Source organism: Callithrix jacchus, chromosome 11 (genome assembly GCF_049354715.1).
Source record: "Callithrix jacchus isolate 240 chromosome 11, calJac240_pri, whole genome shotgun sequence".
NCBI lineage: Eukaryota > Metazoa > Chordata > Mammalia > Primates > Cebidae > Callithrix > Callithrix jacchus.
The window spans coordinates 115,007,285-115,021,293 of NC_133512.1; the positions used below are offsets into that span (position 1 = coordinate 115,007,285).

Here is a 14,009-nt window from a genome sequence, read left to right on the forward strand (position 1 = left end):
GGCACTGGAACTACAGTTGAAAGATGGTAAGCGAGGAGAAAATCATTGCAATATTTATAACAGACAGAAGTTAATACTCCTAATTCAGACAGTCTATCAGCAAGAAAGAGGGCCTCGACAGAAAACTCAAAGGAAAGGCTATGCAAGATTTTAAAAACATACCCGTGTGAAAATATATGCAAACTCACTAGTAATTTGCAAAATTAAAATTAAAATAATATTTTTTCCTATTAGAAGAACCTTAAAAGGATTGTTCCTGTCTGGTGTTCATATCAGAAGAGCAGACCATCGATAGAAGTGCATGGTCCAAACCTGTCGGAACATTATTTGGCTATACCCGCCAAGTATTCAGTGCACAAGCTGACCCAACAGCTTCCCTCCTTACAAATCTAGCCTACTGTACAGTGCTTAGCGACGTACGTTTCAGTTGGTTCATTTTGCAGAATTATTTGGAGTAGCAGAAAAATCAGGACAATTGAAAGTTCATCAATAGGAAGATGGTTACGTAGATGATAGCGCAATCATTAGATGAAATACTGTGAAGCTGCTGAAAAGAAAACGGTCTTTACAAAAAAACTCAAGCATGTCTACAGGAAGGAAGGTGCAGGCTGTTGTGCTCAGTGAAACCGGAAGTGATTATAGCAGTGGATATGTTACGTTTGCTTTTATTTAAAAAAAAAAACACATATATCTTTCCTTACGTGTGTGTTTATAATTGTAATTGTATATATATATGTAAAAACACATGTATGTTTGTGTGTGCCTGCATATGAAATACAAACATAAATATACATATGTGTGTATGAATATATGTTTATATGTATGCAAATATATATATATATAGGGCAAGTTGGCTAACTTTTCTTTGCCCCAGTTTCTTCATTTGTAAAATGAAGAATACATATTCATATATACATACATATACATATGTTTATAATGTCTGCAAGGATGTATATATACACACACACTAAAGTTTTAGGTATATGTATAATTTTAAGTTTTAAGAAGAATGGGGCACTCACTTTTTACTGCCACATTCTGTACTGTTTGACTCTGATTATTTTCAAAGAGTATAAACAAATTTTATAATCAATAAAAATTTTTACAAAGGAAAAAATCCACATGCATGCGCGCACGTGCACACACACACACACACACACACACACACACACACTCAATATCCCCTCACCAGCCTGGAATCTCAGGCTGGCTAGGAAACAAAAGCACTTCACTGAGGAGGCAGCCCAAGCATTGGGAGCAGAAAGCTCCCAGGTTGGGACCAGAAAACCTCAGATCTGCTCCAGCGTCTGTGTTTGACTTGCTGTAGCCCTTGGGTAAGTCGCTTTGCCTCTCTGGACTCAGCCAGCTCTATTTCGTAAGGTTTTTGGCTAGAACATGCCCTCCAGTCTAGTTGACAATTGAGTAGATAATAATGAATTAGTTGCTCAACATCTAGGGTCAGAACACAGGGACCCTCTTCTAGGCTCCCTCAAAGGAGACCCCATAGGTCAAGTTTCCCCATTGCTTGACAATTAAGGAAGAGCCCCTGCTAGGAGGAATTGGGGTATCTCATCTTTCCTCCCTTGCCTGGCCATCCCTGAGGCCCTACTATGGAGAAAGGGATCCAGGTAGGTGCTGTGGGGTGCAGGGTCCTGGCTGGGAGTCCTGTGACCCGTGGGGTTTCTCCTCTCCTCCCTGCAGGATCGTGTGTGAGATGGGGGAGGCCAAGCCCAGCCAGCACGCAGGCTTCGTGGAGATCTGTGTGGCTGTGTGTCGGCCTGAATTCATGGCCCGGTCCTCGCAGCTCTATTACTTCATGGTGAGTCTTGGCGGGCAGTGATCTCACTGGGTACAGGCAACAGAGCTCATTATCATGATTGCTGGACCCTTGAGAGCTCTGTCAGCAACCCCAGGGAAAGGACCTGCCCTGCAACCTCCCTAAATTCATGAGAGTCCTGTCTTATAGTGCATGAGAGCACAGCCTGTGAAGTCTGGAAGACCTGGATTCAAATCCAGACTTAGCTGTACCTGGCTGTGTGGCTTCAGGTAAGTACTTTAGCTTAGGGCCCAGAGTCCCCAGGTGGGTGTGCAGCAGTGTGACATGGCAGGTAGGCAGGAGCTTGAACTTCACAAGGCAACTCCTGGAATTTGATCCCTGGCTCTTTCACTTACTAACTGGGTGAACGTGGGCCCGTTGCTCAACATTTTGGTTTTCCCTCAGTTTCTTCTCTGATAAAATGAGGATAATAATGGCATCAACCCCACGATCTTCTGGAAAATCATATCAATGTGTTTATGACTGCTAGTATCACTTGTTTTATTATTTCTATGATTGCCACCATTGCTTCCATTCCCTGGACTGTCCCTGCACACTCGTGGCCTGTAATGCCATCCTATCGCCCTCACACTTCTCCCTTGCCCCAATGTTTTAGTATGTTTTCTGCTGCTACAGAAGAATGCCTGAGACTGTATACTTGATAAAGAAGAGTCATTCATTTGACTCCTTGATCTGGAGGCTGGGAAGTCCCAGGTCTACAGGCTGCATCTGGCAAGTACCTTTTTACTGCGGCACCTCGTGGCAGAAAGCGAAGTCAGGAGACTGCGTGCAGGAGAGCAAGAGCAGGAGAGAGTGGAAGTTCCTTTCATAACAAACCCACTCGTTGGTAGTAAACACGTTCCTGTGATAGTAGCATCAATCTGTTCGTTAGGGCAAGCCCTTATGACCTAATCACCTCTTAAAAGTCCAACATCTCAGTGTTGTTGAATTGGGGATTAAGCTTTCAAGACATGACTTTGGAAGATGCATTCAAACCATAGCACCCACTCACCACTATCCCTATTTTATGGCCTCATTATCTCCTGCCCACCTTTCACCTACATACCCCATCCATTTCCCTCTACCCACACCATTGCCCCCACCCCTCACCCCACCAGCCCTTTCCCCATCCCGTGGCCTCTCTGAGGATCTTTCCCCAGTCCTTAAATTCCTTCCTGCCTGGATCCTCTCATCTCTTCAAAGTCTGCCTGTCGAGTAGTTCCAGGGGACAGAGGCTTTTGGAGATAGTGAAGACATGAACACATTCCCTGCCACACCACACCTGTCATTTTAAAAACTAAACTTCTGTGGGCGCGGTGGCCCACACTTGTAATCCCAACACTTTGGGAGGTCAAGGTGGGTGTATCACGAGGTCAGGAGATAGAGACCATCCTGGTGACATGGTGAAACCCCATCTCTACTAAAAATACAAAAAAATTAGCCAGGCATGGTGGCAGGTGCCTGCTACTTGGGAGACTAGGCAGGAGAATCACTTGAACCCAGGAGATGGAGGTTGCAGTGAGCCAAGATCATACCACCATACTCCAGCCTGGGGTGACGGAGCAAGACTCTGTCTCAAAAAAATAAAAATAAAAAAGACCTAAAAACTAAACTTCTCAGATTAATGACAGCTGTAACGTAATAATTTCCTCATAATTCTGAGCTGCTTTTGGAGGCTGGAAGCCTGAAGTGATGGATTTTATGCCTGGCCATCAAATGCCCTGAAATATGTCATAGGGAGTTTGGCTTTCACTCTCCTTCCTCCCTCTCTCCCTCTTTCCTCCTTTTCCCCCTTTCCTTCCTCCCTCTCTCCTTCCTTCCTTCCTCTCTCCCTTCCTTCCTTGCTTCCTTTCTCCATCCCTTCCTTCTTTCTTCGCTTCCTTCCTTCCTTGTTCCCTCCCTCCTTATCCCATCTGCCTTCCTCCTCCTCCTCCCCCTCCCTTCTTCAACTGGCAGCCATCGATCACCTTGCACAGTGCCTCTCACTAGATTATTATTATTATTATTTTGAGACGGAGTTTCACTCTTGTTACCCAGGCTGGAGATGGCGCGATCTCGGCTCACTGCAGCCTCCGCCTCCTGGGTTCAGGCAATTCTCCTGCCTCAGCCTCCCGAGTAGCTGGGATTATAGGCACGCGCCACCATGCCCAGCTAATTTTTTGTATCTTTAGTAGAGACGGGGTTTCACCATTTTGACCAGGATGGTCTCGATCTCATGACCTCGGGATCCACCCGCCTCGGCCTCCCAAAGTGCTGGGATTACAGGCTTGAGCCACCGTGCCCGGCCTAGATTCTTTAATGAGTGCTTGTTTAATTGAGTTGGACTGTATGACTTGATGGCCATGGCTGTGAAGGTTAGGATGATGAGTAAGACCCAACATAGTACCTCCCTCAGTGCCACAGACTCGAAGGGGAGGTGAAAGCAACTGAGCTCAAGTACTTGACGCAGACTTGAACACGGTCAGGGCCAAGCCTTAGAGAAATGTGAGTGTCGTGCTGCTCCCTGCCTGCCAGATCAGTCAGATGGGCCTGGGGCTGCATCTGCTCCACCTCTGCTCTCTGAGGGCCAGACACCCTCTGGATGCAGTTGGCTGTTACTGAATGCACATGGGGACTCATAAAATGAGAGTAACATGCACGTTTAATGGGGCTCAGGAAGAGTCGTTTTCCTTATTTGCTTAGGATTTATACCCACCACCTTCTCCTGAAAGCATATGAGGGAATTTCCAAGTTGACCCCAAGAGACATTAAGAAAACTGATGAGAAATGTGTATACATTTGCATATAAAGCATGTGTATGTATGTATATGTGTATATATATATATTTTTGTGTGTGTATATATAGTATATGATATAGGCATAGAGAAAGAGAGAGAGAGACAGAGACAGACTGAGATGCAGAGATGACATTTGCCAGGTGTTTGCTAAAATTGGGCATGAAATTTGGCTTTGAAATTTCCTGGCAGCTGAAGTAAAGAGGGAGGAAACTGCTGCATGGCCAAAGCAAGCACTGGACTTCCTTAGTCAGCCACTGCCCAGAGCAGAGTTCCATCCGGTGGTCCTTGGCAGTGACCCTGGATGACAAAGTGGACAGGGCTAGAGCCACTTCCACCTCATCAAGCTGTTGCTTCTTTCGAACTTTAGCTGACTCTGCCCCGCATTCCCAGTCAGGCCCCTCACTCCTGTGGCTCTATCCTGCCATCATTTCCATGTGGCCCAGTGAGGCTGTCAGCTCCCATGAACAGTGTGTCCTCCTCTCTTGCCCGTCCTCATCAGTGGCCCATCCCCTGGGCCTGCAATCCTGCTGGGCTGTGGCTCAGCGTCCCTTCATTACTGACATCAGTCCGTCACCATGTCCCAGAGTCTTCCTTTTCCCATTCTCTTAGCCATCACAATGACCTCCTTAAATCCTTCCCTTGCCTTTCCCTCTGAGCCTGGTGTAATCCATCTACCATCATGTCAGCTGCCACCTCAAGAAGGGCCAAGGCTCCCCCTCCCTGTAAGACATTGTCCGAGCTCCTCCGTCTGCCCCCACCATTCAATTCTATTTCTCCAGCCTTTGCATTGTCTGCCCCCTTACCTTCTCCCTCTCCTTCCCCTGGTTGCAGGAGCCATATCTTCCTCATTCTTCAAAGCTGTGCTCGGGACCCAGTCCTCTGTCTGTGAATGCACAGGCCTGAGCTGTGGATACCCACAGCCCCTGCGCCCCACCTCACTTACCGGGACTCCAGGCGTCTTCCTGCATTGCACCACTCAGTGGATCCTCTTTGTGCCCCATCCCTCTTGTCAAACCAGTCAGTCTTGGGAGCCACATGCTTTGGCCAGCCACCTGCCCAGAGCAGTTTTCCATCCTGTGGTCCTTGGCAGGGACCCTGGAAGACAACATGGACAGGGCTAGAATCATCTCCACCTCATTAAACGGATGCTTCCTTTAAGCCTTTCTGCCTCTGCCCTGCATTGCCAGCCAGGCATCCCCCCGGAGGCTCCATCAAAGATCAGACAAAGCCCAGGACCTTCCTTTCTTTGGTAGCCCCACAGTGTACAGATGACACTAAACCCCCGGGCATAGGAGAGTCTCCTGGGGTTGGGGGTCGGTGGGCATTAAGCAAAATGCTCTGGACCTCTCCCTGCCACCTCCTGCCAAGACTAATTAAATCCAATGCTACAGCTCCCAGGTAATTCTGAGATGCAGACTAAGCTGAGGTCCCCCGACCTAGGAGAAAGGACATTTCCTGAGTAGCTCCCATGTGCCGCCGATGCACTCAGCTCCTGCTTTTATTCCTATGATAAGCCTGTGTGCTACACGTTGGAAAGTCCCATCTCTGGAAAGTCTCAGGAAGGGTCCTGTCTTGCCTGTGTGATTGCTCCCACCCTGGAGAGGTGTGTGATTGAATTTAGGGTATTAAGGGAGGCTTTCCCAGCAAAAGCTGGAGGGGAAGATGGGATTTGTATAATACAAGATAGAATGTAATTTTCCATGTGGATCTAGAGTGGTGGGAGGCTGTTCCCAGCATAAGGTGTGACGAGGCAGTGCATCAAAAGATGGGAATCGGAGGGAGAGGGAAGGGGGTGGGTGGCAGGGAGGAGAGGCTGAAGCAGAGCCAGGTCAGGACAGCTGACAGAGGCTGCTACAAGGCAGATATGCAGAGGTCTGGTGGGGCCCTGAAGCTCAAAGATGTGTGTTGGCCGGGCAAGGTGGCTCACGCCTATAATCCCAGCACTTTGGGAGGCCAAGGCAGGGGGATCACAAGGTCAAGAGATCAAGATCATCCTGGCCAACATGGTGAAACCCTGTCTCTACTAAAAATACCAAAATTAGCTGGGCATGGTGGTGTGCACCTGTAGTCCCAGCTGATCAGGAGGCTGAGGCAGGGGAATCACTTGAACCCGGGGTGGCAGAGGTTGCTGTGAGCCGAGATCCTGCCACTACACTCCAGCCTGGGCAACAGAGCGAGACTCCATCTCAAAAAAAAAAAAAAAATTGTGTCACTTTTCTACTTAAGGAGTATCTTTGAGGAATGGCTCTGGTGCCACATGTCCACTTGGGAAGACTTTTAGGGAGGAGGAATAGTGCTAGACCCCGGTCTCTTTTTCTGGCCCCTTGCATTTAAGGGTTTTATCATTGAGGCCCACCCCTGTCTCCTGCATAGAGTTTCTAGGGATTCCAGGTGAAAGTGAGGGACAGAGGTCCCCATGAGGCTTCCCAGAGTCTCCCTTGAGAAGGGACAGAACACCCCTCTATCACACTTCCCAGTGTCTCCGAGCCCTCATGGCCTTCTTCTGCACCAGGCAGCTTACAGGTACACGCTGTGGGCCCTACACAGAAGCCCCTAGTTCCCCTGGAGTTCTGAGATAGCCAGAGAGCCCCTTCCCCAAGACCTGGGGCATACTGGGGAGACCCTTTTTAGTACCAAGGCTAGGGGCAATATTTGCCCTCTCCCACAATCAGGACAGAATCCAATGTGTAGGTTTAGTCACCAAAAACCCAAATGCCAAGGCCAAGGGGCCCCACCTTAGCACCCTGGGCTGTCACTAGCTGTTCCTAGCTGTTCCTCCATACAGGGAACGCTTTCCCTCTTCCCTCTACCTCCATTCATGGAGCCAAGTGAAAAGGTGGCAAGTAATACAGAATTTGATTTCCCGTGGAAACTCACCGTGAAATATTTATGAAGCATGGCTTGAATAATTAATAGCTTTTCACAACTCTAAAACATGTATCCATAGCATCCTCTCCCCACCAGTGAGACCCTTGATAGTGCCCTGGTAACATCTGCAGGGATTACCCACTCTACCCCTTCTAAGAACCTTCACCCACAGGCTGCCAGGGAGCAACCACCCCCATCTATTTTAACTTCCCTGAGTTCCACTCTGTCTCTCTAGGACCATCCCTGCACCGAAGCCTGTGTGTGCAGACCCCGCCCACCCCATCCTTTTCTCTGGGAAGTTTGGTGGGACTCCTTTAAGGTGGGGCACAGGTACCATTTGAAGAGGTACTGCAGGTTACAGAACAAGAAGACTGCCAGAGGCCTTGGAGAGCACCACTTTTTGGCTCAGCCCCCTGATTTTGTTGATGAGAGAGGTTAAATGTCCTGTCCAGGGTCATACAGCGAGATCCAGGCAGAGCTGAGAAGGGAGGGCTCTTTCCACAGCCTCACCCCACCCTCTTCCTGGTCTCCAGTTGAGCCAAAATAACAAGCTATTCCTTGGCTTGGTCCATGTTACAGGGATGCTAGATCTGGCATCCAGAGACAGGGCGCCGGGACCTGGTGAGGCAGGTCAGGAGCTGTGGTCTCTGTGTGTCCCCACCTGTGTGCCCTGCTCCTGGACCTGGAGGCACATGTGCCAGGTGATAGGAAAGCTCTGGGGCTTCCCTATCAAAGCATCTCCAAGGGGAGGTTGCTAGCCTGCTCCAAGGAACAGAGTGGGTTCGACTTTTGGTGCTGAATTCTTTAAGGAGGAGGTAGCTAGGGAAGGGAGAGAGAAATCTTCATTTAAATGCAGATACAGGCTTCTCACCTGGGACTGAGGAAAGTTTTTCCATTAAAATGCTAATGAAAGAACAAACTGCAACTCCAAATCCCCAGCTGTCAAGAGCTTTTTGCTGCCCTGCCCCCAACCTGGACTCCACACTGGTCCCATTCTGGCAGAAGGCTGGGGGCAGCCCTTGAAAGCAACTGATTCTTTTCTGCTTCTCTCTCGGAGTTTCCCTGGGGCTGTCACATCCCATTGCTCTGCCACTGGGTGCTTCCGGCAGCTCTTTGTAGAGACCTGTGGGAGAGACAGTTTACTACCCAAGAACAGAGCTGTAGGTTAGAGAGGGGTTGAGCACTGGAGCTCTGGGGTCACATCTCAGTTATGCCACTTTTTAGCTGTTTGACCTTAGGAAACCAACTTAACATCACTGAATCTCTTCTGTAAAATAATAATGCCTATTTATAGAATTGATTGGTGATTAACATATATATTTATGTGTATATAGGGATATATACACATATATGTATAAGACATACAGTCTGACACTTAAAAATAAGTACATGGCATCTATTATTATTACTATGACTAAGGTAGGCATGCAGACTCTCAGCGTCTGGAACATTGACTATCCACACAAGCCTAAGAAAACTGCCCTGGTTCTCTGGGAGACCACTATTACCAAAGATTCCAGAAAGCAGCTTGCGGGGAGTGGGGTGCTGCCTCACACCTGCCCAGAAGCCTCCTCCACCCCTTCCCGGCTGTGTCTCAGGCCACATCCTTTCTACACAGACACTGACTCTCTCAGATCTGAAGCCCAGCCGGGGGCCCATGTCCGGGGGGACCCAAGTGACCATCACAGGCACCAACCTGAATGCCGGAAGCAACGTGGTGGTGATGTTTGGGAAGCAGCCCTGTCTCTTCCACAGGTAACCAACCCAGAGGTCCCCTTTCTGCAGCACCAGAGGGGAAAAGGTTAGACAGGTAAATCACTTCAGGGTAGCTTTGTTTTTGTTGCAGAGAGTGGGGAGGGTATAACCACCTGACGGGTTCTAGCCAGCTGCACAGATGGAGCCAATTTAGTGAGACAGCGTTATTGCAATAGAGAAAGAATTTAATAAGTGCAGAGCCCGCTAAATGGGAGATCAGAGGTGTATGACTCAAATCGGTCTCCCTGAAAATTTGGAGACTAGGGCTTTTGAAGGATAATTTGGCAAGCAGGGGATTAGCGAGTAGGGAATGATTGGGTTGGAGATGAAATCGTAGGAAGTTGAACCAGGTTCTTCTTGCTGTCTTCAGTTCCTGGGTGGGACGAAAGAACTAGTTGAGCTACATCACTGATCTGGGTGGTACCAGCTTGTCAGTCAGAATTTAGGATCTGAAAAATATCTCAAACAGTAATCTTAGGTTTTACAATAGTGATGTTATCCATAGGAGCAATTGGGAACATTTGGAATCTTGTGGCCTCTGGCTGCTTACATCCCTCCTGAGTCATAATTTCTGATCTTGTAGCTAATTAGTTTTTCAAAGGTGGGCTGTCTGGTCCCCAGGCAAGGAGGGGGTTTGTTTCAGGAAGAGCCTGTTATCATCTTTGTTACAAAGTTAAACTATAAACTAAATTCCTCCTCTAGTTGGCTTGGCCTGCACCCAGGAATGAACAAGGGTAGCTTGGAGGGTAAAAGCAAGATAGGGTCAGACTTCCACTGTCATATGTTTCTGCGTCAGGCTTGCCTCAGTGTCAATTTTTGCAAAGGCGGTTTCAATCACCTTTGGCTTAGAAGTACTCCTCCTGCCTAACAAAGTGGACATGCTCTTTGGGGGAGATTTTGAGCTCGGTCTGGAGCCCTGTCAGCCCTCCCTTCCCTGGATGGGCCCCATCATGCTGCATGGCCCAGCAGTTGGCCCCTGGTGCCCCCTGATAGCACCCACTCTGTAGAACCATAGGATACCCCAGAATGCAATTTGGAATCTACAACTAAAGCCTGTTCACCAGGATCAGATCCACTCCCGGAGCTGCAGAACCAGCCAGACCTGCTCAGAGATGGTAGGCGCAACAACCCCAGTGGCTGAGGTTGAGCCTGCAACCAGATGCCCTTGCCTCCCCTGGTGGCACTGCGCAGCCCTAGAAGGCACACCTGCCATGAACTGGAGCCTAGGGGGTAGGAGCAAGGCAGGAGGTACATCCAGTGAAGGACTCTAGATGATGCGGCTAGAGATGCTCCCTCAGCTGGCCTGAAGTTCCCTAGAGAGAGGTTTCCTCCCTGAGAGAGCTGTGCTGAGGGCTATGTCAATTCCCAAGTCAGAACCGGCCTGGCCTGGCATTGGTAGTGTTAAGGAAACAATTATTCTCATACTTGTTACAATGGTAGGGAAGACTTTTCTCAGGACTCAGGATTGCAATTGGTGTCAAGACTACTGCAAGAGGGGAAACAGATGGGGCTCAACTCCAAATACAGCAAAGACAGCAGGGGGTTTATAGCCAACAAGCAGAATAAGGGACTCAGTGAATGGAAAATCACTAAGAGGAGACATCAAAGTAGGCTGGTTTGTGCTAAACCAACTTAACATAATTCTTGCTGAAGGCAGGCCAGGATGATCAGATATCAGGTGCAGGAGAATTCTCCCCAAACAGACGTAGCCGGATTCATGCTAAAAACGGGGCTAAACAGGCTAGACGAGGCCTGATTGAAAAGAGGGCTCAGAGGAACCTGTCTAAAGTATGATCAAGGAGAGAGTCTTTGACACTGGCTCTCCAGCTTTCTCTCTGAGAGCACCACCCATGGCCTCTGAGCACCCTGACATGCAGGGAGGGATGTGGGAGGGCCCTGACTCAGGACCTCTGTCCTCCTCAACACCACGCGCCCAGTGCTCTGTCTTCCCACCCTCCAGGCGATCTCCATCCTACATTGTCTGCAACACCACGTCCTCAGATGAGGTACTGGAGATGAAGGTGTCAGTGCAGGTGGACAGGGCCAAGATCCACCAGGACCTGGTTTTCCAGTACGTGGAAGACCCTACCATCGTGAGGATCGAGCCAGAATGGAGCATCATCAGGTAGGAGCTGGCCCAAGTGGACCTTAATGCTTCTGCACCTCTGTTTCCCTTCCCTGACTCTCAAAAGCCAAGGAGACTTCAGGGGGCCCAGTCCTGCTTGGGTGACTGATGCGCTGGGATTGGTTCCAAACACACCCCCAAATCAGACCTTCCTACTACTATGGTTCCCTCCTTCCACTGAGAGCACCTCTGTGCCAAGCCCAACCTGAGGCCAAGCCCTGAACAGCAAGAGCCCACCTTTTCCAGTTCAAGGACTGGCACTGTGCTAGAGGCCATGTCCCCATGCTGCAGTGACCGTTGGGGCTGCCGGCCTACTTTTCTTATTTCTGATAAACACAGGTGCTAATTCTGGTCCCACCTTCAGGCCGAGGGTTGTGGGAGAAGGAGTTAGATCAGGCCTGACTACTCCTTGGTCTGCCATTGGGGGAAGCTGTGTCCTGAGCTTGGAAGCCCCATCTGGACATCCATCCTCTCTGCTCCTGGCTGCCTGCTTACATTTCTCCTCCATTCTGCTGTAAACTCCTCGAGGGCAGAGTTGAGGTCTTGTTCCCTGCTCTTTCCCAGTGCCCAGCCAGATGCACTGAACAGCTAGCTGCCCCAGAGGGAGGGGACCAGACATTGGATGTTGGAATAGAAAGGCCCTGGGACAGGGACTTGGGGACCTTCATTTACCTTGGGAAAATTGGTACTCTTTCCGGGCCTCTGCCTATTCAGTGATTCACCCATGGATTTTGAAATCCGAGTATCTCTAGGGTTCCTGGACTGATAAGTCTCCCATCACGGGAGAAGCGGCAGGCACACGGCATGAGTCTGCCTTTCCAGGCCCTGGATGGCACATGGGAATGAGATGATGCTACAGAGGGGACCCCACAACAAGACTCACAGAGGTCACTGGGAAATCACTGTGTCAGGGCAGTATGGGAAGGGTCTCAGCCCAGCTCTACTGCTCACCAGCCCAGTGAACTTAACAGTGATCTCACCTCCCTGGGACCAGAGGTCCTTGTCTGTCCACTCCCTCCGAGACAGTTGAGAGACTAAAGTGAGATGTACATGTACAGTGCAGTGCCTGGCTCAGCCCCTCCCCCTGCGCCCTGCTGGGTCCAGGCCTCTCACTGTCTGCTTCAGTTCCCTGGGGTCTGGGGGAGTGAGCAGGAAATACATACAGAAGCAGGCTCTCCAGGATGCAGTAGGGAGCAGGGGTGTGTCCAGTCCAGGGAACCATCTTTTTTAATCCAGGGATCAGCAAACTCCAGTTTGTAGGCTGAATCTGGCTAGCCACCTGCTTTTGTAAATAAAGTTTTATTGGCGCACAGCCATGCTCATTCGTACATGTATTGTCTATAGCTGCTTTCTCACTGTAACAGCAGAGTTGAGTAACTGCGACAGGGACCATATGGTCTGTAAAGCCTACAATATTTACTATCTGGCCCTTTACGGAAAGAGTTTGCCACCCCCTGCCTTCAACCCGAAAGAAAGACAGCCTTTGCCTGCTGAGATGAGATTTGGCCCTCCTCAGCAGTTACTCTACAAGGCTCAAACCTTCTAAGCTTTAGCCATGAACTTAAAGCAGATGAAGACCAGAAGGCACAGAGAGGAGAAAATCGCCTGTAGAAAGCCATGCCGGGATTTGGCCCCGGGAAGTTGATGCAGCCCTTTGTGTCTTAGTCAACAAACTTTGCAACTCTGCAAAATTCACAGCCTGGTGTCATTCAGTTCTTCTCTGTGCCATCCTCATAGAAATAGAGTTGTCACCCTTCCTGGCACTCAGGTGCTGTTCCTGCATTATGCTCCCACTAGGAGAGAGGTTGGAGATGGACATGATCTGGGTCTGCCAGCCAGCTCCAGGGCTTTTGTTTAAGTTAACAAAGTCTGAGGATAGGGGTAAGGCTCTGCTCTTATAAGCAGCCTGGGTTACTTGTGAACAGTGATGGTGGGCATTTGATAAATGTGTGTTGAATTGGTGATGGAGAGGACTGGGAAGATGTCTAGAGCCCAGAAGGTCATCTCCACAACTGTCATGTGTGCAAGAGCCTCTCTGAGTTTCACAGGAATCTTCCTCTGTGTGTGTGTGAACGTGTGTGTGCGCACGCGCGAGCAAGGAGAGGGGGAAGCAACTGGCAGTGTAAAGACAGGCAGATGCATGGATGGGTGGAAATGAACGTGGGTGTGTGTGTCAAGGATTCTTTACTCATCAACTTATAGCTAATTAACTTGCTAAAGTCTGTTTTAGTTAGCAGGATTCTTCTTGAAGATGCTCCTCTGATTGGGGATCAGGCTATTTCTCATTTTTCTTTGAGTAGCCCCCCCTAGAGGACACAGTCCCCTACAGTACTGCCCACCCCTTTATGCGCACTTCTCAGCTGCCCTAAGGATGGGCAATGATATCCAGGTTTCTTTTGAAAGTCTACACAAGGTGAAACTCCTAAGCCCTCCTCGTCAGCGGTCCTGTGCCACCCCAGGATGCAGGAGACCTGATTCCCAGAGCATTTCGCATTTGCATTCACATTTGCATTCTTGGGTCCTCTACCTTTCCCAGATCTCAGCCTGCCTGAAGCCTCCAAGATGGAAACTTGTAGAACGATTGCCTGGGGGAAACAGACTGTGCTCAGCCCCTGGAGGGTATGGTGGGGACAATCTGGAGCCAGGCTTTGATGAGGCCAAAGCTAAT

The 14,009-nt window shown here is 49.4% G+C and overlaps 1 protein-coding gene across 8 annotated transcripts in view; it reads left to right on the forward strand.

Moving 5' to 3' along the window:
• The window catches only part of PLXNA4 (plexin A4), a 458,580-nt gene that overhangs the window by 386,354 nt on the left and 58,217 nt on the right, over positions 1–14,009 (forward strand). For all 8 annotated transcript variants that reach the window (XM_078343727.1, XM_078343726.1, XM_078343725.1 and 5 more), the window contains 3 exons: positions 1,702–1,819; positions 9,080–9,216; positions 11,177–11,341. In XM_078343727.1, the coding sequence (XP_078199853.1) occupies positions 1,702–1,819; positions 9,080–9,216; positions 11,177–11,341 (420 nt within the window). The remainder of the gene's footprint in view (positions 1–1,701; positions 1,820–9,079; positions 9,217–11,176; positions 11,342–14,009) is intronic.